The sequence below is a fragment of the Electrona antarctica genome (assembly GCF_951216825.1).
Source record: "Electrona antarctica genome assembly, chromosome: 20".
In the NCBI taxonomy this organism is placed as follows: Eukaryota; Metazoa; Chordata; class Actinopteri; order Myctophiformes; family Myctophidae; genus Electrona; species Electrona antarctica.
In genome coordinates, this window is record NC_136801.1 from 29675550 (window position 1) to 29703467 (window position 27918).

The 27918-nt window shown below is 43.5% G+C and overlaps 1 protein-coding gene across 2 annotated transcripts in view; it reads left to right on the forward strand.

Moving 5' to 3' along the window:
* The first annotated feature begins 1555 nt into the window (after positions 1 to 1555).
* The window catches only part of adarb2 (adenosine deaminase RNA specific B2 (inactive)), a 245050-nt gene continuing 218687 nt past the window's right edge, over positions 1556 to 27918 (forward strand). For both annotated transcript variants that reach the window (XM_079489974.1, XM_079489975.1), the window contains exon 1: positions 1556 to 2116. In XM_079489974.1, coding sequence (XP_079346100.1) covers positions 2014 to 2116 — 103 coding nt within the window. In that variant the 5' untranslated portion in view covers positions 1556 to 2013. The remainder of the gene's footprint in view (positions 2117 to 27918) is intronic.

The following is a 27918-nucleotide window of genomic DNA, read 5'->3' on the forward strand; positions in this document are numbered from 1 at the left end:
TTTGTTGTCATGAGTTGTCACGACTTGAGTTGGCTTTGTCCGTAACCGTCTTTAAATAAATACTTTTTGAAATGTCTATGGGAAAAATGCATTGGGAATCATTTCCTGGGCCTGGCGTCGTCATGAAAGGGGGCAGGACTGCGACGCTCTATAGTGCAGTATATCCACACTAATGAGCAGGGATTAGATGAGTTGTAGGTGTGAGGCCAAGTGGTAGCCTGTCTGCAGCCTTGTTTTAAGGCCTTTTTATTATAGTGACATTGGATGTGTAGAGTCCAGTCCTCAATGTATTCCAACTGACCAGCGAGGAGATCCTGTACAGAAATCTTGTTCTTTGGTTGACATTTTTGATTACCGGCATTTAGATGCCATTTATTCACTGGAAAGATTTCCATTTCTTAATTAATCTTTAATAGAAAAGAGAAACAGAAGGGACAGAGACTTTCTTTAGATCTATAATCCCTGGCAGATTTTCTTTTAAATAGGCCTAGCCTACTATAATCGTGGCATAGACTAAGGATAAAGAATAATACAAAAATACATATAATACAAAGTCTCTTTCTTTGTCCTTTCTTTCTTTCTTTCTTTCTTTCTTTCTTTCTTTCTTTCTTTCTTTCTTTATCATGCGAAAAGTATAGGCTACCATATCAGCATATCACAGCCGAGTGTTTAGGGGCCGAAGTGGGCGTGAGGTAGCTGGGGTGTATCATGTTAGGAGGAAGACAGGAAGTGCTGTCCTCTACGGGCGTGGTGGACCATATAGATATATAAAAAAATAGATGCCTCATTGGCCGCTGCAGTTCGTTGGAGCCGTGTGTGTCGACAGGAGGGCGGAAAAGTTTACCCTCTGGGGGTTTAAGTGCGGTGGAAGAGTGGACGGCACGCAACGCCACCCTGCCACTCAGGTGACTACTGGCCAATCACAGAGCATATTTTCTGGGACTTGTCAGACCCGAACATCCACTTTGTGACGCACGAAGAAGCTTCTGTGAAGCACCAACGCGGAAGCTTGCCCTCTCTTGAGTTGAGAGCAGCCGCCCCAGAGCCGGAAGAGGCGTTTACCATGTGGTGGACAGTTACTAAGCACTGAGTAGCCTATATGCACTCTATTTTTCCCCTAAGAAGATGACTTTCACTCCTACACTCTTTCACGCTACACATTTCTAAGATAAACATTGTAGTTTTGACTCTCTACTAGGCCACTTTTCAAGGAGGGAATCTCAGCACCCAAACCTTATGAATTAGCCTTTATTTCAAATAGTGAAAACACACACACACACACACACACACACACACACACACACACACACACACACACACACACACACACACACACACACACACATTCATTTTTGTAAAGCAATGTACTTTTAGTTTTAGCCTACTTGAGTATATACTTTGTCCATCACTTGGTTCGGGGGTGGTGTGTGATGTCACACCGCCCAGACAGTCATGATTGGACCTAATTAGAACGTGCCGCGGCAAATAGACAAGCGTCTTGCTTGATTGAATTCAAAGCAGCTGGTGCCAAAAAAATCGCAGAGGTGCAGAAACTACGCAGTCAGTTCAGGGGAGAGAGAGAGAGACAGCGAGAGAAAGAGAGAGCTAGAGAGGGGGGAAAGAGACGCGATATCAGTGAGCGGCGGCGAGAGCTGTCACGCTGTGCTGAAAATACAGTCAGGAGGCGGCGTGCTGGAGTTTTTCAGGGGTGATAGCGCTGGAGTGAAGCCCTCATAACAGCCTGACGCACACACACACACAGCCCCCCGGCAGAGTTCAGGAGGGCTAAAGAGAGGGAGAGGGGGAGAGAGAGAGAGAGAGGCACTCCAAAATAACCTCGACGTCACCGAGGACTCTGGCATAGCCTATATATCAGAGGAAATCTGAGGAACGAAGAGAGACAACTGTAAAAGGACGAAGAACTTACTGAAGGCACGAGAGACAGCAAGTTGCTCCGCGCGTCCTTCTTCCCAGTAGTCAGTCAGTCAGTCACCTCGCCGCTACTAGTCTGTGATGGCATCGGTTCTTGGAAACAGCGGCCGCGCCTCGGGACCTCAAGGCGGTCAGATGAAATGCAAGTTCAAGAGGAGGCGGAGGAGACGGTCGAAGAGAAAAGGTAAACTTTTATGCCAATGTCTTCCCCGCGTAATTGTGTCTTCTTGTTCTTTCCCATGTGCATGGGTCGACCGTGGCGCACCTTGGCGCGGGGCAGTGGAGCCCGCTCTTTTTTCCCTCTAAAAAAACAAACTGCGCAGCAAAGAAGCTGCCCAGAAGCACGAATATGTCAAAGAAAGAGGCTGCTATACCTTTTGTATTTAACTAAATGACTTGCATTTAAGAGTCGACTCTATAAGACATGGGTAACGGGGGGTGGACCGTGGCTGCATGGGGAAATAAGCCCTCACTCAGTCGCATTGTCATCATTCTCCGGATCTTCCCGCGTGTGAAGTTGAACTTGGTTGCTGTGCATTCATTCTCCATTTAGCAGTCGGCGCGTTTCAACACAATTTAACGACTAATTTGTGTAATTAGTCGCCGGTGGCAAAAGTGTACGCTTGAGTAATTTCAGCTGGTCTTTGCAATTTAACATATTGAAAACGTGACTTATAGTTAAAAGGCGCACTGCCCTTAGGAGTTCCTAATACGCACGCATATAAGCACGTCAGGTAATGGTAAGGGTTGCTTTATTATGACCACAATAGCATAATATGCGACGTAAAACATTATAAGTTGTACTTCAGTGACTTGTAGCCTGTGCCATGTGTCCTGTGAAAGTGATGACTATAAACGGAAATGTTCCTTTCAAGGGACAGCTAGAAATATACATTAATAACACTTAATAGGCTTACTGTAAAATTTCAGATATTTCATCAACAATTTACATTTCAGTATATGTCAATCAAAGCACATTCTGGTCTCTGCGTCTCTCAGGCAGCGCTCAATCTCAGCCCTGTCTCCCCTATATAGGTTGGCTTACATTTGATAAAATAGTTATTTTAATAGGCTATATATCATGTTCTCAGCACAAACATTCTCATTGTAGCCTATAGGCTATACAGCTGCCATCTCATTCATATTTCAACATAGTAGCTACAAAAGAAAGACGTGTAGGCTATATTATATCAAATAGCATACCATTCATAGTTTATTAACCAAAAATCATTTTTGTTTTTCAATGCCTTAATTTAACTCTGAGAGTGTAAACATTGTACATTTGCATAATAATAACCTGTGTTAATATACATATATACATCTTTGAGAACCATCAGTGTGTGATACTGACAGCTAAGGTGCATACATTACAGTTGGAACTCCCTGTGGCTCCATCCCCAAAAAATAGAGCCATTTGTGTAGGATATGGAGTAATAACTTTCTTCACATTTGTATTATTATTATTAGTATAGTATTATTTTCAGTCAGCAAAACACATGTTTTTGGCTGACAGTAACATTGCAAGTGTGTCGGTCTCATCTGTCGTCTCGTAGTAAATAGTGGACGGCCGGGCTCAGAGGCCAGCAAACCTCCAAATGTGGTTTCTGTCATGAACCCTGCAGAGAGCCGAGCCTCCCCATGCACACAACGACAGCTGCTGTGTTTACTGATGATGAAAATATGACAGGAAAGAAAGACAACTTCACTGGTCATGTCACACATATACCCCTCTGACCAGCCTTAAATGAAAAGAAAATGTTCATTTTGTACACGAGTCACAACTATATGCATTTTGGAATAGTTCTAATTCCATCTGAACTATTGTCTTTAATAATGAATTTGTAGCGATTGCAAACGTATCATTTTCGATCAAAGGTGCTAGTGGTGAAAAATGCGTGACTAAGGGATGTTCTGAATCTGGACTGAAACAAACATTTTATATTGTGTGACATCGATATTAGATCAGTGGCATTTTATACTGTTAAGCTAAATACGGCTAAAATGTACAGGCCTACACATTCCATGTTATCCAAATTTACGTAATCATTCCCCTAATGTAGTTTTTCTCTTTTCTTTTGCTAAAGATTATTTTAATTTATTATTTTTAGGCAGTTTTTGCTTTATTTAGACAGGATAATGTATAGAGAGGGGAAAATAGATGCTGCACTGGTCCCCAGCTGGAATTAAACGAGGGGCATTGCGACTATGGTTGACACACTATCCTGTCTGACCAAAATGTGTTTTTCTCTGAGATACATTTATTTATTTTTCAGTCAATATTTCGTATACTGTAAGTCAGTGTATAGCGACAGGAAACTATGGACAGAGAGAGGAGAGATACACAGCACAGCACAGGACAGGACAGGGCTATAGGACTTGAACCTAGGTTCCTCGCACTCACAAGAAGCATAATGCACTGTAACTGGCTCTGCCACCAGGCAAAATTCTTCCAGTTATCCAAGCTGTATTCAAACTGGCATTGCAAATGTGACTCTGGCGTAAATCACAACGAGTTACCCAAAACGCAGGCAACAATGCAGTCATTTACTCTGACACGGTTCACAGATGCACAGAGACTCGATTTTTTTCTCTCCAGGGGGTGAGGATAGATCTAAGTAAAGCCCCACACATCGGCAACTGTATTTTATATAATATAATAATATATATTTTTACTGATGATAGCAGTAACAGTGGTTAGAGCTGTGTGCCGGGAGATACTGACGCGTTGCATTGTGGAATATGGATGAACGCTCTGAGCGGGTTGATGTATCAGACTCTGCAATTGAATGTATAACGAGGTTTCATAAACACTTTGCACTCGTCGTCAGAACCACAAACAGACAACCGCGCCTCATTTCCATAACCTCTTGATTTTTAATAGCCCAAGTAATTGAGACAAGGGAGACAATACATAAAATATAGTGCCGAGGCAAATGTATTTACATAATGGAAACGACAAAATTGGTTCCACAACATTAAGCATTGCATATGAGTATCACACAATGTGCGCACACACACATTAGCTGACAGGCCTTCACAGTGTGTTTCGAAATGGCAAATTTATCAGCACTGCTGATTCATACTGATAGCAGGGGACATTAGGGGCCATTTCAGGGGGGACGATTTTAAATGAAGTGTGTCTTCTTGGTGAAGGACCGATAGCTGCAGTGAGTGCAGTCCCCTCCGTATAGCTGGAGGAAGTGGCCTCGATCACTTTGTCAAACAACAGCAGCGTGAACATGTTTTTGATCATGGTGTCAATGGTATGTAGGTTTTTCATTTTTTGAGAATTCATTTTTTGGTAGGACCAGTGAGAGAGACGGGAAGGGAAGGGAAGGGTGGGAGAGAGAGAGGGAGGGAGAGAGGATGACATGCAGCAAAGAGCCTCTGGTCGAATTGAAAGCAAGGCCAGCTGCTAGGACTATAGCCTTATACGGTTTGTGGTATATGCTCTTACAAGGCGAGCAACGTGTATGTTGAGTTTATTTTGAAAAAAGTTGAGTTACCGTAGTACCAGAAATATGCGGTTTAAACAATCAATATTCCTTGGCTCAATTGCAGTGTTTAATTTGTATGAATGTGTATTTTTTAGGTCCACTTCTCTTAGAACCCCTGACCACAAATAATTACATACTGTACAGCCAGATATGCCAGCAGATTGTTGGAGCTTTTTTTAATAATAATATCCGTCTGATAATGTAGATGAGACTTTAATACCCTATGTGTTATCTAATGCATACATATCTCTCCAGAGTTCAACCAATTATTTTATAGACCCCGTGGCAAACAAAAGGCACCGTTGAGGGATTATGGCATGGCATTTAGGACTTAATCTTTTAAGAACACTGCAGATTATTTGAAGATGAACTTCACAAAAACCTGTGTGTGTGTGTATTCAAAAGGCACTAAGCAGTTTATCCCCCCCCCCCCCACCCATTTCATTAAAGCTTTTTGCTCTTTTTTTGCTACTATAACACTGTCCTTTTTAACCCATTCAGGCCTGACGTCGAAATTAAAAAAAAAAAGTTTTCTAAATCATGACAATTTTCGGAAAGATTTGAGGCACATTTTAACGATTTTTCAAAAATAGCAGACCTACAAGTTCATAGAGCGCCACTCGGTGGCGCGCTATGAGCTTGTAGATCTGCTATTTTTCAATAGCTAAATTATAACAATGTTTAAAACACCAAAAGGGGTTCCCGTCCCAAAATGGGTTAATGGTTAATGTGGTTAAACGCTAACGTGACATGGATGCGTTCCAGGTCTCAATGGGTTAAGTGGTGACAAAGTGCATGACAAATAAATGTACATCACCCGCAATGAAGATTAACGGATTGAAAAGTGGGACAGTGACCATGACAGAAAATTCATTTGCTCGCCACCTCTCTCACCCAAGCCTTTCATTGACCAGCTGTAACATTCTTGGAAATGTGACAACTGGCTGAATTAACCCCTTAAGTCCTATATTGTCGCTGTCGAGTGGAAACCTTGCATGTCCAAAACTGTTCCTTTTTTATAAAAAAAAGAGCTAAAAGGTCACAACGTGTCACACTCTTGTATGATGATGCAGGGCAGTGGTTTTCAACCAGTGGTCCGGGGAACACCAGTGGTCCTTGAGAGGGTTCCAGGTGGTCCCCAGCTAAATGATGGAGAGTTGTTAACCAAATAGGCCCTTAGAGATCTTTAACTCTTATACCGGTCTCATTTTACGCTCTTAAGAGTTACATTATTGTTAAACATCTGCATTGCTTAATTTACAAGAAGTCTACACAATTAGAGAATGTAGAAGAATTGTTATTTTGATCAAAAATAATGGAATGCTGCATGAACCTGGTGGGTCTATGACGGACCCACCCCACACAATAGTGGTGGTTCCCATGGTTGCTCTTAGTCAGGATGGTGGTCCCTGGGTCAAAATCTGTTAAACCACTGATGTAGGGCATTTATTCACAACAAAAAAAGTTAAAATATGGAGATACAAGGTTTCTGCCTGAAAGTGCTGATATAGTTCATTGTACGCCAAATAGCGCAATGCAACACGTTCTGATCTTGTAGATCTGCTATATTTTTGAAATGATATGTGGCCCAAAATATGGACTCCGTGTTGAGATTGTTTAACCCATTCAGGCTTGACACCAGATTCTACAAATGTCTTCTAAATCGTGACAGTTTGCTGAAAAACCTATGTTTCTAATATCAGTGGTTTTCAAAATATTTCATGTCAAGGACCCCAAAAATAATATATATTTGGCCACCGATCCCCATCTGAAAATATGTTGTTCCAGGGACCCTGCAGAAGCAAACTTTTGAGTTAAAAACGTTCGCTCTGAAAAAATATATATTCCAAATTTGTGCCACATTTTCACGATTTTTCAAAAATAGCAGACCTACAGCAGCTCATAGCGCACTCGGTGCCGCACTATGAGCTTGTAGAACTGCTATTTTTTAAGCGTAACATAATGCTTAAAACACCAAAAGGGGTTCCCGTACAGAATGGTTTAATGAGAAGCTGAAGTAGGTTGGCTGTTATACCGTCTTCAGTTTTGCCGGAACACTGTGTGCCAGCGGTATCCATGTTGCAATACTCGACTCTAAATTATTTGGACGTGCAGGTACTGCTGCTGCTAAATGCCTACATTGTGTACCGTGGTATAGCGCAGCGCTCGCTCTTGTTTCCCCCCCCCACTCCCGTAAGCACCGTGTTTGCACTTCCGTAGACCAGCGTACTCTATCATCGCTGTAAGAGGCTTCGTAGACTTACTGTGTATCTGGCCCTCTTAATTAATCACAGCCCTGTGATTTACTGGTTTGTTCCTTAGGGAATTCGGTTGTTGCAGCTTCTCCCGCGACAATAACAAATAACAATTTACCATCCTTTTTTGGAAATGTGACATGTGACAAATCGCTCAGATGTTTTAAGGAACGGCAACATCTGGGCCGAAACTCTGCGTGATGCGGCCTGTGCCATGCGTCGCAATTTGTGTGATGAAAGACGAGCGTGTCTGAGATTTATAGGACTGACGTATTTTTTTACAGCTGTACTTATCGCTCTGTATTAATACAGGAGGACATATCAACTTACCATCAAGAGTGCAGAATCATGTGTGTGTGGGGGGGGGGGGGGGGAGTGTGAGGGGAAGCAGCATCAGTGTCACATAATTTATGTAGCAATTACTGTTTACGCTCCTTCCTGTCAGGGGGCTACAGAGGGGTCAAGTAGGGGATGAACATCGGGCTGAGCAGTGACGAGGGGGGTGGGGGGGTGGGGATGGGGTGGTGGTCTTCCAAGATGATCGGGGGAGTGGTAGGGGTTAGAGGGGTGGGGGGGGCGCGGACAGGGCAGAAGACGAGTTCCCTCTGCGACCCGTCTGCGCCGAAACTCGCAGCCTGAGAGCCGCGGGTCATCACTGAGCCATTAGCCAGACGGACGTGCAGGTCGCCGTCAGACCCCAGCGCTTTCCTGAAGGCCGGCCGCTGTTGCCTACCACGTCCACTCTAACCACATGTCGGCAGGAAGCTTGGGGAATGGGAGAGCAGGGTGGGGGGGTGGGGAATACGCAGCGCTATAGGTTTGTCACCTCGCTTCTGATGACAGTGACAAGGTCCGTGTCAAGGCGGTGGGCACAGGGTCATGACGACGAGGCGTGCAGGCCGCGGAGCGAAGCCTGTGTTCTTCTCTTTGAAGACTTGACTGAGAGGTATATGACTGGCTGTTTCCACTTTGTCGCCAGTATGAAAGATCACTCTATGCATTATGATGTTAACCTTTTCTACTGTATGTCAGTGTCACCCTCTCTCTCTCTCTCTCTCTCTCTCTCTCTCTCACCCTCTCTCTCTCTGTCTCTCTCTCTCTCTCTCTCTCTCTCTAGGAACGAGTTTCATTACCGTGTTGTCACTCAGTTGGCCTTCCAAACGTTAACATCTATTACACCTTGGTGCAAACAAAATTCTCATTAGTAATGTATGCGTAGCACTTCTCTGCCACCATCCACATTTACACAAAGAATTCATTCATAAAAGCCTTGTTATAGCATAGGCACAGACAGGCAGGGAAGGGGAACACTTCATAAATGCACGTCTTCCTTCCTTCTGTCTCACAAATGATTCATGTGGTCCAGGTTTCTAAATGTTGGTAGGTGTTCCCACTGCAGGGCAGGAGGAATGTTTCTGTTAGGGTGACCTGCATTAGCATTGGCTTTAATGTTTCGGGACGGTCCAATGTCAGAGTCCTGTGTGCAGTTTTGGGGAAAGGAGGGGGTGTTTGTGCTGAGGTGTATTTTGCAGATGGTGACGCGTGCTCTTTTTTTGTCCCCCTCGTCCACCTAAAACAGTTCTGTCATATTGTTGCTGTCAGGTGGACACCTCATATTAAAGGACCACTTCACCACTTTTCAACATCTCTTCATATAATTGGTCCTCACTAATGTTCATGATAAAACACCACCATTTTTTCCTACTCAGTCTGTGTCTCATAGGAGGGCTTTGGGCAGTTAGGACACCCGTCCACCAGTGACATCATCATTTGTTTTAAAATATATTTAGATTTTTATTATCGTGAGAACGATGGCTTCAACTTTTGCATTGCAACTTTTCAGGAAAAGAAAGCCTGCTGTTTCTATTAGCTTGGATTCACCATCGATGATGTCACTGGTGGACGGGTTTCTGAACTGCCCACAGCCTTCCTATGAGACACAGACTGAGTAGAAAAAAATGGTGGTATTTTATCATGAACATTAGTTAGGACCAATTATAGGAAGAGAAGTTGAAAAGTGGTGAAGTGGTCCTTTAAGCCCAAAACCGAAAATTACATGATCTTTCTACAAGCTCAAAACGCAGATCGGCAGTTTTTTTTGGCTACTTTTGTGCCAGTAGTAGTATGACGATGTAGGACATTGATTTAGCAACGAAAGTATAAAAAGTTCAAATGATGTAGATTGTATAGATAAGAGGTTTCTGCACGGCAGTAACGATATTGTTTGTTTGCGCTGATAAACGCATTAGAGCGGTGACGAAAAAAAAACACCGCTGGCATTTATGAGGTTAATGAAGGTCATTGCCGATGGCAAACGGCACACACACCGCTCCGCCGTGTGCACATGCATGGCTTGGAGAATTTACAGGCACTTCCTGATTAACCCATTTATACCTGAGAACGATTCTACAAATGTCTTCTAAATCAGTTTTCTGAAGAAACCCATGTTTCTGTGTCAGTCATTCTCAAACATTTTCATGTCAAGGACCCCCAAGATTATATGTAATTGGCCGCCGACCCCCATCTGAAAATATGTTGTTCCAGGGACCCCGCAGTAGCAAAGATTTGAGATAAAAAAAAAAAACATTCACTCTGAAAGAATATATATTCAAAGATTTGCAACACATTTTCACGATTTTTCAAAAAATAGCAGACCTACAAGCTCGTAGCGCGGCACTCGGTGCCGCGCTATGAGCTTGTAGATCTGCTATTTTTCAACGGCTAAAGTTTAAAATTACAGTGGTTACAGTGTGTTGAAAGCTAGTGTGACACAGGCGCGTCCTCAGGTCTAAATGGATTAAGGGAGCGACGGAAGAATTTGAGCGGTTTAGGACACGGCGTCCTCTAACCAACTAACCGTTTTGCTGAGGGAGAAAAAAAAAAAAAGAACACGTTATTACCATTGACTGTGCTCTCCTGAGGACGGCTGATGAAATGACCAAGGAAAAGAAATAGCACAACTTCTGTTTTTTTCTCTCCTTTTTCCCCCAATTTGCATAATTAGTAATTATCTCCTAATAGTCCCTCTTGGCCTTTTTTGTCTTTTTCCGTGGCTTGGAATGCAGTTGGAATGCCTGCTCAAATTTCAGGCAGGGGATGCAGCCACTGACTGAGGTTGAGGCTAAAATAAGTGTATTTTCTTTGGTGCCTCCTCTTGCATCTGGCAAAAGCTGAGACCCCCCACATGTGTGTGCGTGCGTGCGCACGCACGCACACACACACACACACACACACGTTTTTGTTTTACCACTTAAACCCTATATACATCTCTATACATCAAATTGCTAAAAAAAAGTTTAGCATCCAATTTTCTGACTTTTTGAACATTTTGAAAAACTGTTTTTCTGTATGACGAGCTGGACTGCGCACAGGCAGAGAGTGGATGTTTTGAACTAACTGTTTTGGACTATGCCTCCAAACAGGCAACAAGGCCCCGGTCTCCCTGTGATCTTTGGTCACTGGGGCCGCAGGTTGGGAAACACTGCTCTGAGTGTATATTACTGTGTAAGTGTCTTTAGTCAATTCAAGGTTTCAAGGTTTCTTAATTTTGTCTCCCGAAGGAGAAATTTGTCTTGGACCCCAAGGACCCGCCCTGCAGCATACAGATACAGTTACAATACAATACACAATACAAGACAACAAAGGCACACAGTGACCCGTACAACATTTAAATACCACACACCAACATACCTAGTGCAAAAGAGGGGAAGAACATCACCTCAAAACCTTCGATGCTATGCATAAGTGGTTGCTATGACAACATTGTTGTGAAGCGGTCACGTAATGCTTCTCCCCAGCAGGCCTTATAAAACACTTAACACTTTTCACACTAAGTTGGTCTGGAAACTGGAAAACGTGCACTAATCTGGTTTAACTGTGTTAATATGCATGTTGGTGTGAATTAGCCTTACTTATTATAGCCTATGTTAATTAGTGTGTGTGTGTGTGTGTGTGTGTGTGTGTGTGTGTGTGTGTGTGTGTGTGTGTGTGTGTGTGTGTGTGTGTGTGTGTGTGTGTGTGTGTGTGTGTGTGTGTGTGTGTGTGTGTGTGTGTGTGTGTGTGTGTGTGTGTGTGTGTGTGTGTGTGTGTGTGTGTGAGGTAGTGCAGCGCAGCATGTGTCAACTACATTATTGCCGTATCAGTGGATCTGTTCCTGCAGAGCAATGTAGCCAGCGTACCATACATGTGTAACAGTTCACACTGAACTTGAGAACAATGCCGCTTTATCATACCCAACGATGAGCTTTTTTTAGATTATTTCATCATGAGAAACTAGAGCGGTGCCTACTTGGAACGATGCAAGTTTGAAATGCATTTACCTCACCCAGTTATTATGTCTCTGTCCGTTTTATGCCCATATATATATGGAGTTCTTTGTCAGGCACCATTGTGATGTTATAACCATCAGTGTGGTGTCAGAACAGTCCAGCTCCATATATGGAGATATAGGGATGATCAGGTCCACAGCCCGGGCAGAGGCTCTTGTGCTGGTTTTACCAGACGGACTCGACACCGGGCACTGCACTCCCTGTGGGGGTGTGGAACGCCTGTGTCCAATTTGAAGTCCGTGGGGCGAACGGTTCTCGAGGTACGTGGATTACAGACGTACACACAGAGACGTGTGTGTGTGTGTGTGTGTGTGCGCGTGTGCCGTGCGTGCTGCAACCATATTGGGAGGTGCAGCATGTCTGGAGATATACCCTAATCATTATCTAACCACGTGAACCCTAGAGCATTTGAAAATACATAGCCTATATCTACAAGCTTATAACGTGTCACAACGCAACATGTTATGAGCTTTTAGATCATCTATTTATGGTGAAGGTATTTGCCATAGAGCGGGGGTGGGGGGGAGGCTAGTTCAATTTACAATGTAGGCATTTAGCAGACTTAATCCATAAGGTAGTAGAGACCCCTGGGAGACTACAGTTATGTATATGGGGTTTAAGGTAGTAGAGACCCCTGGGAGACTACAGTTATGTATATGGGGTTTAAGCTTAGAGTATATATGAATAGAGACGGCACCCGGATGAAACCCTGAGGCGAAATGGACATAGTGGCCGAATTTGATATTGCAGCGTGGGCCCAAACACATGAACGCGCTGGTTCCGTTGACTATCATTGTGCACGTTCACGATGACACGTGAACGCTGAATGCCTGCAATGATAGTCAGCGGCAGCGCGTTCATGTGTTTGGGCCCAATCCATCCCAGAATGCACTCTGTTCCTACCCAGAATGCACAGTGAAATCGCCTCATGCGCTTTTGAGCAACTTAATGCAAGTGGATGGGAGGAGAACTCTGGTGCCGTCTCTATTCATATATACTCTAAGGGTTTAAGTGGTTAAAGTTTGTTCCTGACATAGGTTATCTCTCCCCTCCCCAGATATTTTAGCAAATCTATACATTAACCGTGTCAACAATTTAGAGGATGCTTTTTCACCCTGGACTTACAGGGTGCCATGTTTGACTTCCGCATCATTAGGAAATGTGTGCTGGCAGTGTGTTAGTCGAAGGCAGTTCATTTTTTTCCCCTCATTTCAGCACACTATCGAGTTAAGCTCTCGCATCTAATCTGAAATCCCGCCCGTGGCGCCCGACACATCGTGATGGCAAAACATTTTTCCACTTTATGATCCTAATTAGCTCTAACTGTGCCATCATCCCTGAGTCATCACGCCTGGAGAGCAGCCAGTTCATTTGATGGTCCACACACTGTCTTGAGTCCTCCGTTCTCTCCCTTCTCAAGTTGTCCATCCCTTTCATTCTGTCGGTTTTATTCTCTCCCTCCCTCTCTTTCTCACTTGCCTCTTGCGTTTTGTGCACATAACAAGTAACACTTAAGTATCTACATAAACACAAGCATATTTGCACACTCATGCAGATGTGAGCGCACGCACGTACTCACGCACGCACGCACAAACACACACGCACGCACACGCGCACACACACACACACACACACATATACACACACACACACACACACACACACACACACACACACACACACACACACACACACACACACACACACACACACACACACACACACAGGGGAGCTTGTGAGGGTTCACAGCAGGGGAGCTTGTGCTGTAAGGTGCCATACATTTCTAAAGCAAAAAATTGCTGAGGAGATTGTTAGAATGTATGCAACCTTTTTTACTCTGGCAAAACAGGAACAGATGTCAGATCCGTGACACTTGTAGTTATTCCATTACATAAATGAACATGATAAACTTGGTTTGCTTTAATTCATTTAGTTAAAGCCTTTCTCTGTGTCTGACCAACTGTGTCTATTCAACTCTACACTTTGGTGCCTTAAAAGTAAAACACCCCTCTACACTCGTGTCATGCTTCAGGCACATTGCAGCGCACTGTACCTAGCACACTGTGCTGACATGGCAGAGTTAACACTGATACCCTGTGCCTTGCCTCGCATGGAATAATGAAATTGGATGAAGCCGCTTACAGTGCACTGTCCCCCTCCTCGCCATCAGAGTGGGTGCTTATTTGAGATAACGTTAATGAAGGGGACTTTAGCCACGAATAGACACGTCTTACTGCCGGCGGGGGTGGTGGGGGGGCTGCTAACAGCATTTATTTCCATTAATAAGATGGAGCGTTTTACAAGAGAACCTCTCCTGAGGGCTCTCTCTGGAGGTCGGAGAGAGCCCTCCACCGTAACAACTTACAAACGAGTTCATTTTCACGTTAGACGTTCGTGCCGTCCTCGGTTGCAATGTCTTTCTCAGAAGAAACTTTGCCTAACCTTGATGTGGCGCAATAATGCAAGTTGAGGGTGAGGTGGGCTCTCAATCACTCTAATCACCGCTGTCCATCCGTCATGGACCCTTCTGAGGACATCGGTATGACTCTAACTAAACCTAAAACAGCCCCTGGCTGAAGCCTGTGCCGTTGCGTTGTCGGCACCATGTCTGTCTGTTTATTGAGATAGTATGTTTTTCTTGGACTGACAGATGGTTCGATAGCATGCTATTATGAGTTAGCTTAAAGTGTTCTCTAGCGAAATTGTGTCTTTATCTCTGCTAATAACCCCATGATGATACTGCACTCCGACAATGGATTATGGCATGATATGATAAGTGGTTAGCATTATGAGGAAGGCTGCGTTATCTCTGTTGCAGTAAAGAGGCTTGTGTCATGAGCTCAATTACTATTCTAGTATACAAAATATCTCCTAGCCTGATGTTGGGGATACAGTAACGTCACTCTTGTGTGTGTGTGAGAGGTCAATAGTAATCTCACGCATACAGTACATAAATATTTGTGTGACGGCACCTGATTTACCAGAGGATAAATGCACATTTCATCCTCTCATATTAAGATCTGCGTGTTTTCAGGGGAATAGCTTTATGAGAGATTAATCCATTGATAACACTGAGCACGCGAGCATACGAGGCTCGTCATCATGGCTTCATTATTCAACTCACACGCAAGCATTAAATAACAGTTTTTCCCCCCATCGCCCTAGAATAAATCCCCTCTCATCCATTGATTCCAGCATCCTTTAGAAGCCCCTGCTAGGAAAGACAACACAGGCTTATCTTACAAATCCTTTAAAAGGTGTTGTAAAAAAAACAACAAATCTTTGCCTACATTAACTTTGTCTGTTGAGATTTTCTTTCCCCCGCCTCCCTCATATCGCGATTCAGTCAGGAAAAGTCAAGTTTTTTGAGTGGTGCAAACCACTCCAACAACCGGCTTTGTCTGTGTCTATGTATGTGTGTACCTGTACGTGTGTGTACCTGTACGTGGGACCCAAACAAATGAGCATGGTTACTATGGTCACTGACATTACGTCAGACCACAGCTGATCAGGCTATATAAGACCTTGCACCACTCAGTTCACACGGGTGTGACTTTTTTTTTAAAATATCGCTGACTTGATCCTTGCGATATGCTACACCCCTCCCCCCCTCCCATCCCCTCCAAACAAGTTTTCTCTCCGTCACATACCACAATGTTTATTTTTCTTCTTTGCCGTTCCGTTTTTTTTTATTTGCACAGCTTGAAGTCGTGGACCATAACAGATATGTTTACATTTGGTGACGAAACTGAAGAGTTCCAATCACTCATCCATTGCCTTTGATGGCTCAGAGCATATTTGGTCTCTACCAGATAAGGCCTGTGTATACATGGAGTCGGATTCAGTTGAATTGTTTGTACACACAGCCACACAAAGTGCTTTGGCATAGAGGCCTGCTTGGAAGGGCTTCAGCATGGAGCAGAATTTCATCTCTATACCCTTCCCCCCTCTCCCTCCGTCGCAATCCCACAGTGGTGCTCTGGGGCCTGGGCTGTCGGTGAAGGTTGAAGGATGTCTAGGACCCGGGGCTACGAGTGTTGCCTTGCATAAAGGACACAGCGAGACGATCTCTTACTATGGGTTCTAATAGTCCCTGCAATACTGGCACACATGGACCTATAGGCCTATATATACTGTATATGTGCCCCTACTGTACTGTAGAAAATATGTTAAATATATGCTATATTAACCTTGTCAAGGGAACGGTGTCTTATTCTTTATTTTCAATGCATTTCTGTTTAAGGTGTGGAGTCTGGACCCCCCCATGGCAGTCAGCGATCAGCTAGGCTAGTGGACAAACCCCAAAAAGTGGAAATTCAGACAGTAATAAATAGGGAAAACTTTCTATTTAAGGCAGTCTCTAACATTTAACAAAAATGACACCTGAACAACGGCAAAAACAATGTGAGTTTTCTAAATAATATTCTCAAAATAAAAGATGCGATGGCTCTTCCTTCTAAAAAAAGTATGCAATATACAGTAGTTCACAATGGAACTAATGTATTCTTTAAACTGTCATTCAATTACAATTTACAATTTACAATTTAGGCATTTAGCAGACGCTCTTAATCCAGAGCGACTTACAATAGGCAAGAACAAAAAGCATGGGAATACATCACATATGTAACAAAATGCATTTATCGCGAAACATGCGTAAGCTAAGACCGTGACTAGAACATATCTATATAATGACACTATACATATAAACTAGAACTAGAACATATCTATATAATGACACTATACATATAAACTACACATATGTGCTATACTATGCTGTACATATATACTATGAAGTGCTATGACTACATACAATGCACTTATTGTCACTTATTGTCATGCTGTTATTACACTGAAAAAAAGTGTGCTCAACTTAGCTTCTTATGTATGTAATGTATTTTTTTTTGGATGCAAATCCATGCAAAAGTGTTAATGGCTTTTAACTGTAGCAAGTTGCTAACTTGCTCTCCAATGACTATAGCAATGAAATGAAATGAAATGAAATCTATATTTACCCAGGGTATCTGGCACACTACTGTATGCAAACCAGCTGTAGCCAATTCACTGAATGTATAACAAAGTGTATATGGCAGTATGCAGCTGAAATTAGGGTTCCTATTCCAAAGAGGCACATGAGTTTTAAAAAGTCCACAAAGATCAGTTTGAATAAAACTAATCAGCCACCGCAGTTCCACAGCCCACACACGCACACCGGGCTTCACAACCAGGAAAACTGCAGCCTGTCTAGAATTCAAACATGCGGTGGACTAACCCCTCCGTGGCCTGTTCATTTTCAGTGCTAACTGGGCTTAATGATAATAGCCCTGACGATACTGGTGATAATCCTCCCCGCTTTTCCTGCTGACTGCAGAGAACCCATGCTTTGTTCTCTGCTATCCCTATTAGCGTGATGGAGGTTCATTTTAATTTGAATGGACCATCAGTTGGATAAAGAGAGAGACACTTTGCCCCGCGTGCACATTCACACTCGCAGACACAGGCACGCACGCGTGCACACACCGACGTGTGCACTCGCACTCGCCTTTTAAATGAAATGCATACATGGACAGGGATACATTTGCATCGGAGGATGCAGCAGACGCGCTTCTGTGCACACAAACATACTCCTAGACATGCTTACAGACACCAGCATATACAAACACATACATACACACATACATTGCATTGAAAAGGAATGCACACACATGGTTGGTTGGGGTGGTTCATGTGCATGCCTGAGCACTGTACAAGTCCAACAAATGTGACCAGATTTGACTGAGAGTCTGCCATCGCGCAAATTCCAGATTTTCACCAGAGGAGAAAAACTTATTATTATTTTTTTCTTCAAAAATGAGTTAATAACACAGGCAGACTCTTCACATACTAGAGCATGTCTGAAATAAGTGTCAGAGCTGAAATCGACATGTAAATATGAAATAAATGCCCACACATGTAGCTAGGTGTAATTTTAGAGTCCACAGAAGTGAACCTTTCAAACCTGTTTTCTCAACTCGCTGTTTCTCTGCAAGACATTACTCTATAAGCCATATCTCCAAAACTGGTGGGTCAAACTGAACAACCAATATGTCCATTTGAAGCTATGATTCCCTGCTTTCATATGACATGAAAAAACGAAAATTCAAAAAAAATCCAATGGCAGTCCCTCAGTCAAATGTAGTCACAAATGGCAAGGGGTCAATGTGATGAATTCTCCAAGGCTCCAGACGCTATTATCTCATTGTAACCAGGCACCCGCAGCAGGCGCTTGCAAAGAAACCTATAGGACAAGAAAGAAAACATCAAATGACACTGCCAGTCGACATATAGCAGAGAAGAACTGTCTGCACTCAGGAAAAAAAAGGGCTTTTAGAAATAACCCTGTTAAATCTATACCTACTGTATCTGTAAAAAAAAGTACAAGTCGTGGTTGGTGGTGTTTGTGTTTGTTGTATTTTTGTTTTTGTCTTAACCCATTCTGTACGGGAACCCCTTTTGGTGTTTTAACTAAGCATTATGTTATACTTTAGCTATTGAAAAATAGCAGATCTACAAGCTCATAGCGCGCCACTTGGCGCGCTATGAGCTTGTAGGTCTGCTATTTTTGAAAAATCGTGAAAATGCGGCACAAATCTTTGAATATATATTCTTTCAGCCTAAATGGGTTAAATCTGTTCCACTTACATTTTTAGAATTGCATCTCATGTGATGCCATGTGGCGCTTGTCACGTACGCGGCTGATGTCGAACCGTGCGGCGTCGTTCTACATGCTGGTATCATAGGAGCGGTGCGTGATGGGTGACCTCTTTAACTCGGCAGCACGCCGCCTTACTTGACTTGACAGCGCTGTGGCTGTGTTTTGGTGTCACCTGTCAGGCGGGCTGTTGAACGCACGCCTAAGCACCCCCCCCGCCGTGGGTGTCCTGGTGGTGCTGCGGCTCATCTGGAGCTCTGGGCGGCGAACTGCCAGGGACTCCTGTGAATTGAGATGGATGCTGTTAGCTGGGAGAGTTTGCGTGCGAGGGTAAAAATCCATGTGTACTGTATTTCTGTGCGCACTTGCATGTGTAGGCTACTTGTTGTTGCACCCATTGTACCCGTAGTACCCAGTGCGATTACCACACATCTGATTGACTAAATGTGGAGTTACATAGATCCCTGATGTCATCAAAAACTACTGACGTCGTTTGACATTCAGAATCGGGTTTATTGTCACATCACAGTGAAAAAGTGGGTGAAATTTGTTTTTGTGCATAGTTCGCATGATTGGGACTGGAGACAGACAGACATTCTGTAATTTCTCCATAAGAGAGTTCTATTTTGCACTCTACCACTTCTGTGCACGTGCGTGCATGTGCGCGTGCATTCACACCATGTGTACTTATTTATATGATGCTCTACCAGCCAAAGAATCAGTACGATGAACACAGTGTTCCTTTTTTGATTATTTGTAGTTCAGATCAGTCGGTGTTCTCAAAAGAGAAAAGAGGAGAACGACGCTATTACAGACTGTCTGTCCCTAATATGTCTGACCACCATGTTATCCCGACATCATCAAACCTGTTTTGCTCTGCTGACAACTTGTTTTGTATTTCCGCCCCGTGTCCACAGGGCCTGTTAGGGCATCTCTCTCCAACTAGTCACAACCAATCTCACCCAAGTATTCTATGCTAGATATAAACTATATATAACGTTATTACAAAGTCAGACTGTACATGTGTCTATACAGTATTTGTGTGTGGCTCCCCCGTGTGTAGCAAACTTAGAGTCTTATGTCTCATTCATACTTGGTTGCATGCCCATGTCATGTTCGGAAATAGCAGAACTACAATCTCACATCATGGCACCCTTGTAGATGGGCTATTTTCGGTGCACGACACCGGCAGACAACTAAGTTACCCTATATGCTTCTGTGGAGCAGTGAGGAATTTTGCTGACCTGGGAGTCTCTCATCACATCACACAAATATTTGAGCCTGGGCAATTTTTTCAGGGAATTCATCCTGCAGTTGTGCGACTAACTAATAAGAGCACCTGCTGTTAACCTTGTTACAGAGCCATAGAGGAATTGGACTGTACGTTAATTGTGTATATTCACGGGTCAGAGAACCATGCCTGCCACCAAGATCAATAAAGTATTGTTTATTGAAAAAAAGGGAATTTTGGTAGAATGAGCCAATGAGGGTTTGAATATGTGACTCTTCCAGGAAATATCGCTGACCCGGAGATTTGACATGGAGATTGTTGTTGCACCATCTCAGAGAGAGAGAGTACAGTGTGTGTGAGTGTGTGTTGACATGTTGGTAAGTAGGAGTGTGTGTGTGTGTGTGTGTGTGTGTGTGTGTGTGTGTGTGTGTGTGTGTGTGTGTGTGTGTGTGTGTGTGTGTGTGTGTGTGTGTGTGTGTGTGTGTGTGTGTGTGTGTGTGTGTGTGTGTGTGTGTGTGTGTGTGTGTGTGTGTGTGTGTGTGTGTGTGTGTGTGGACATCATGTTGGTAAGTATGATAGTGTGCGTGCGTGCTGTGTGCGCGAGAGAGTGTTTTGACATCATGTTGGTAAGTATGATACCATGAAACTGCAAATTATCCTATATTTCTCTGCACCGCCAGGACAAAGAGTCCTGTACTGAACTCAATATTAATTAATACAAAGTTGATTAGAGTGGACGAGGTTACGTCTGTGTGGGTGTAGTGTCAGTTCAACGAGGCCCTCCTCATGCTGAGTGAGTGTGTGTGTGTGCTCAGCGCAGGGCAGGCCTGGCCGTGGCTATCTGCGCAGGCAGGCAGTTTGTCATGGCTCTGACCTCAGGGCTATCTAAACAGCGGCGCGGGCCAGTGTTCATCATCACATTTATCCGTACTGGTGTGAGAGATGAATGTGCTGCTAGCCTACGAGGTCATGAGTTATCACCCACCAGGGCCCCGTGGTTCACGCTGGGGTCAAAAGGCTATTTGTCTTTGAGCAAATGCGTTTTGCATTCATGCACTGTGTGGGAGTTGTGGAATATAGAGTTTACCTCTATATTTTTGTGGAAATTAATGTATGAATAGTAGCCTATACGTTCTCAGTATGTCACCTATAGTTGGGTGCCACCGATATTGTCCCTTATCATTTGACCCATTTAGGCCTGACCTCAAAACTTTTAAAAATCCTTCTAAATCCTGAAAAAATCCTTCTACATTTTCACGATTTTTCAAAAATAGCAGACCTACAAGCTCGTAGCGCGCCACTCGGTGGCGCGCTATGAGCTTGTAGATCTGCTATTTTTCAATAGCTAAATTATAACAATGTTTAAAACACCAAAAGGGGTTCCCGCCCAAAATGGGTTAACTGTCCTTTTGCGCAGATCACGCAAACCTCAGTAAAAAGAAAAGGACAATATCGATGGCCTCCAACTGTATGTATGCTGCCATTATGCCTTTGATGATTAGTTTTATAGGATGCTAATTGTTTGGAGTGAAAACTGTCATAGCACTGCTTTGCTTGACATAGATGGTTGCTGGTTTGTTTGTTTGCTAGAAGGAGCACAAAAGATTATAATAATATATTGCAGAGATTAAAATAGGGTGCATTTTGCATCCCAAAACGCAGTTTATTGTTATGGGACGCAATAAAACAACGACTTCTGCATCCACGGGATGCACTACAGTACTACTGTACTGTCTTCTTCTGTTTTCTGCATGAATATAACCACATTATAACCATATAAAATGAATGGGAGTTAAATGCTGCAATTTGTAAAAAATGGAAAAATATGACTCCTAACGTTGTTGAAGTGGGACTCATAAAATGTCCTTGGGACTCATCTAAAAGACCATCCCTGCATCCCGGGACTCATTAAAAACCTATTTACATCACTGATATTGAAGCGGTTTGGTTACTTGGCACCTGTTCTGAACTTCTCACCAGGTCTCTGTTTTTAGTGCAGTTTCAATTAGCGAAATTCATTGTGAAATCGCTGAGGTCGAGAGCTTTTCCATAACAACCCTAGACCTGCCTACATCAAGTGAGTTTATTGAATATGATGAGATGAGTCAGAGGGCATATGGATCGTCCCTTTATTAAAAGGAGTAAAATGCAATATCATTAGTCTGGCTACTGTTGAGAGGCAGGGAGCCCTGAATAGAGAGAATGGATTTATTGTCTCTCATTTCCATTCATTAGTGCCTATAATGAAGACTCTGGTTCACTCCCAGCTAGCTAGCTCTGTGACTGAACTCATTTTCTGCAAGCTAAACCACCTTACTGTCACTACTTCCCAGTTTATACGGTGTGACAAAAAGTTGTGCCCATAGAAATATAATGTATAGAAATAACATTTCAATTCATAACAAAGAAGATCAATCCATGGGGGCCTTTGTGACACATTTGTTCCATATCATTGCTGTCGGGTGTATTTCCAAACCAGTTTATTTTACATTATTTTTTAAAAATAGTTAAAATAGCTGTTCTACAAGCTCTCAATAGATCTGCTAATTTCACTACTTTTGTTTTGTGCAACACTTGTATATATAGTATATGGTGACATTTACCCCCACAAAATAATGAAATAAGAATTAGATTTGGATATGAGGTTCCTTACGGATGGCAACAATATGAGGATGTTTTGGTTATGAACTGGTATCCATTCCAAAGTCGCTGGTTATTATGAACATGGAAGAAGGGATCTTCTGACCCATCTATAGGCTACCTTTTACTGTGTGCTCGAAAAATGCAAAAGCAAGATGCATACCATTAGATAGTTAGATTAAGTATAGTTATGAGATATGTGCGTGGTACACCAGAGATGGATCAAGCCTCGTTCAAGCCAATGTTGCCTGGCAACCGCATCCGTTCCAGAAAATAAAGCGATAATGTGATGGCTTTTCAGTGTCATCACTGGTTGTAATAAATAAAATAAAAAATACCTCTGGGTGGATTGCACTCTCAAGTCCTCCTCACACCTGCTCATCCGCCAGCTCCTTGCCAAGATGCCAATGTGATCCTTATCCCATTTTGACATGAGATCAGATTCTAAAAATGTCTTCTACATCCTGACAGTTTTCTGAAAAAGCTATGTTTCTATGTCAGTCGTTCTTAGATTTTTCAAAAATAGCAGACCTACAAGCTCGTAGCGCGCCACTCGGTGGCGCGCTATGAGCTTGTAGATCTGCTATTTTTCAATAGCTAAAGCATAACATAATGCTAACACGGGGTTCCCGCCCAAAATGGGTTAATGGCCACCCAGACAAGGCCCCGCACAACACTTGGAGGTTGCCCGTTATCTGCACACTAAGCAGGTGCTGAGATGCACTGCTCCTTGATCACAATGCAGATTTGCGTCGCGCCACACGTCAAGCAATCCATTTTTCAATTTGGTCTCCTGCCTGAGATAAATTAACAGATGTCGATTGATTTCCCCCCTCTACAGTTGCGGGCCTTGTTTACACCTGACAGCCAGGGCTTTATAGCTGAGTGGTTAGTTGAAGCTAACGCACGTTATAATTAGCCGTTTTTTAATTAGACAGACAATTGGCAGGAGACTGACTAAGCTGCTAATTTGACACGTCTTACGTCTTTCCCCTTTTTGTTTCGCAACTTAAGTTAATCGACTGAATCCTTTTTTGAAGGAGGAAGAACTGTTGCAGTGAAATCAATATGCGGAATTGGAAAGTAGAAACGAGGACCGTACTACAACACTAAGCTGTACAGACGGCTAAGCATACTGTACATGCACATGAGCGACACGCGCACACGCGCGCGCGCGCGCACACACCACGTTCAAGCTCCTTTCATCCTGCCAATTTCTGCACCGATGTAACCAGGGCTGATTTCGATTCAAGACGTGGCTCTTCTTCATTTGGACGTTTTTGTTTTTGATTGTAGCGTCTTGATCACAGTACCAGGCGGGCCGCACACACCAAACGGTCTCCTCTTGTTGCTTGTCATCTGGGAGCCTCATGACTCGACTTGATGCGATCACAGAGCTCCCAGGCATTTTCACAGCTATGCCCCTTCACCAGCTGGTTATTATTGCTATAAATACCCATATAAAACCGCTCTAGCCTGGCACCATCATGCTCTAATGATGGGAGTCAAGTGGCGCGCGGCAGATATGCCCTCACATGCGCGCTGTCACAAGCCATTTAATTGAACTTCAGAAAATGGGAGCTGTTGTTTTGCTCTGAGCCCCCCCACCCCCGCACCCCTCTGCCCCCCACACCTCCTCCCCCTCCCCACCCGCTCTCCTTCCTCCGAGTCGTTACACGCTAATATGCCATTCTTATTGCCATCATCCTAGCGATTGCAGTAGCTCTCACAGAGCGATGATGTGATATTATCTCGCCTTTGTTTCCCCCTCAGGCTTGTCATACTGTATTCACCGCTAGGCAGGGGAGGATAGCAGGGTATGTTATGTTGTATATGCTTGCTGGGGCGGAGGAGATCTCAGCTTCCCTAATCTGTTGTCAATTGACACTTAAAATTCACTTAAAGCAGGTCTCTAGCTAGAAGGCCTATACAGCAAATCAGTCCGAATGACAAAACGCGCACATATGTACATAAGGACATTACCTTGCATTCATTGTGGTGTCGTCTCAACTCATTGTGACCAAGGCTATTGTAAGGTATAGACGGACATTATAACTATGCTATGACATGAACCATAGACACACGCACTGGGTCTGGGGCAACGGTAATTGACTTTCTGTGACTCTGTGGCATTACACTGTTGTGTGACTCTGTGGCATTACACTGTTGTGTGACTCAGTGGCATTACACTGTTGTGTGACTCTGTGGCATTACACTGTTGTGTGACTCAGTGGCATTACACTGTTGTGTGACTGTATTGTAAACATCCACTACAGTTGTCATCTGTAACGTTAACTGTGGTTTTGTGTGAATGTCACAAACTATAGGTATAACCATGCCACTCTCTCTCTCTTGTTCTGCATCAGGCAGGATGACTGTATAGGATGTGTTTACTACATTGTGTATTAACGGTGTCTTTGTGTTCTGCACCAGGCAGGGTGATTGTATACGTTACGTCTGCATACTTTTGTTACTATTTGCTTAAAGGATAGTGTTTATTCATACGCTAGTCCGTCCAGCTGTCATTGACTTCAGTGCATTACATTGAACTTCAGACCCCTGTGGTCCTCCCAGTGCCTGACGCACGATTATGAATCCCACCAACGTTCTAGGTTAGACCCGCCTTAACATGTGTCTGATTGGCTCCCAGGCAGGCATAGTTTTACTGCGGTTACGTTTCTGGTTAAGGTTAGGTTTAGGTATAGTTTTACTGAGGTTTGACTGAGACCAATCACAGCGAGGCTTTCCTAGGACGTTAGTGAGATACATAATAATGCGTGCCTGACAAATGCTGACAAATCTGCTCGCTGGAATTGCATGGATGAAGACAGTGACGCATCTTTCCTCTCAGATCAGATTGAGCTCTCTTGTAAAACATGCAGCCTTAGTTCTTCTCACATTGGCTCACCTACTGTATATACAACTATTAACCACTTGAACCCAAGCATGATGAAATATGCAACACAAATTGCAACACACAGAGATTAAAATTGGGTGCATTTTGCATCCCAAAACGCAGTTTATAGTTAAGGGACGCAATAAAACAACGACCCCTGCATCCACGGGATGCACTACTGTACTCAGCATGTACAGTAAAAATAATACACGTTAAAAAAAGCGATATTTTGCTAGCTTTAGTTATAATAATAATTTCTTCTTCTGTTTTCTACATGAATATAACCACATTATAACCATATGAAATTAAATGGGAGTTAAATGCTGCAATTTGTAAAAATGGTAAAATATGTCTTCTAACGTGGTTGAAGTGCATGGGACTCATCAAATGTCCCTGGGACTCATCTAAAAGACCATCCCTGCATCCCGGAACTCATTACATTGAAAACCTATTTACATCACTGAACACATTGTGAGCTTATAGCGATGTTTTGGCGAAGAGATTTAGTGTAGATGGAAAACAGTGGTCCAAGTACAGTTGTAACTCAGGTCGGTTTGACTATAGGAATAGAGGTTGGAAAGGCACTGGCATGCAGGCCTAGTGCCAAACAGCATCAATCCGGAGCGTTCTTGATGATCCGGCACGTACTTCTTTGGTTGGTTACGTATATGTCTGCGGACATGCTGACTTGCTGAGGCAGCCTACCTTGTTCACTGGCTACAGGGGGACATTGGTGTGGTCGTGACAGGGGTTCAAGCAGAAAGCCCACAGAGAGGAGGAATGTGGAACAGTGCTGGGTTTGCACATCATGTGTGTGTGTGTGTGTGTGTGTGGGTGTGGCGGGTGGATGATAGATGGGACGGAAAATGAGGGAGATCCCCATGGACGTGTGTGTGCGTGTGCGCGCGCTTGTGCGTGTGTGCGCTTGTGCGTGGGTGCGTGCACTCTTGAGATTCTCAGCGGGGACTTGGCTGGCTCGTGTCCCCAACTCCAGGAGGTCAAGTTCAACCCAGCCTCCCGCCCAACAGAGTTGGGAAGTAACGGATTACATGTAACGGCGTTATGTAATCAGAGTAAAAAAAAAACTAACTGTAACGTTTTAGGGTACATTTTAAAATGTGTAATCTGGATTACAGTAACGGGCGTATAGTAAAGGGGGTTACAGGCTTGATTACAATCTCCCCTTCCCCTCATCAATTTTAGGGCTACAAATAAGTTAAAACACCAAACAATAAAATAATCAAGTCTTAATAGTACGCATGCATGGCACATGATGCGCTGTGTGTGTGTGTTGCTGCTGCTGCCCACTGCGCAGTGAACACAGGCTTGCGCGGCTCGGCTCCAACACGAGCCACATATCGTCCCAGGCAGTGGTTTTCCCTGCCGTCAGACTCCCCAGTCCCGACCCATTATATTATATTTCATTATTGCTGTGATCTGTAATCAGCGGACAATGATCTGTAGGCTACTGTACTAGTGAGAGGAGGCGCCGAGGCAGGGTGGACTGACTGACTGGAGCGCTCTGGGTGAGATTTTGATGGGGAGTGGAGAAATTATATAAAAGACACCGTTCAAATGACACTTTAACACTGTAGTAGTAGTAGTAGCCAGTAGGCTTGCTAAAAAACATAACTCTATGGACATAATAATAACATGTGGCGGGGTGTAATCATGCAGCCCTCAACAGCTTCACAGTGTGGTGGTGGACTGGTGGTATCATGTAGAAACGGCATACAAATCCAAAGAGTTTCAGTTGAATCAGTTGTAATTAAATCTGCGATTAATTTCAGCTGTGACCAATAGACCAATAGTGCGTGCGTGCGTGCGCGCGCGCGTGCGTGCGTGTGTGCTTGCGTGCAATCAGGGAGGATGACGGGATCTGTGTGTCTGTGACAACTTTTTTTCCATTTTTTTTTATCAATATCATTTTGTAGTCTACAGTGCCCTACAGCATGACTTTTTCTAGGGCCTATATTCTTTATATTTGTATGATTTGGAATGAATTTGCCTTTTGTGTGAACACGTGCCTTGCCTAGCCGAATAGGACTTTATTTTGAATCATAATAAGGTTGGAACTTGAGAGCCAAATAATTTCTGAGGAGGTTCTGCTTGTTGTAAAAAGGTTGAGAACCACTGATTTAACCATATTTCTGTTGTCCTTTTCTTAATTTCATAAGACATAATTCTTGTCTGGTTATCAATGGTAAAACGTGTTTTATCTAATTAAATAGAGTTTTGCTTAAAAGTAATCCAAAAGTAACTGAAAGTAACCCCCTACTTTTTAAATTGTGGTACTCGGATTACGTTACTGACCATTTCTAGCAAGTAACTTGTAACTGTAGGGGATTACTTTTTAAAAGTAACCTTCCCAACCCTGCCGCCCAAACAGGTTTGATCCCTGGAGCGTGCACGTAGTATTGCGGCGTGCAAACTGCAAAGCGGGTTGTGGGG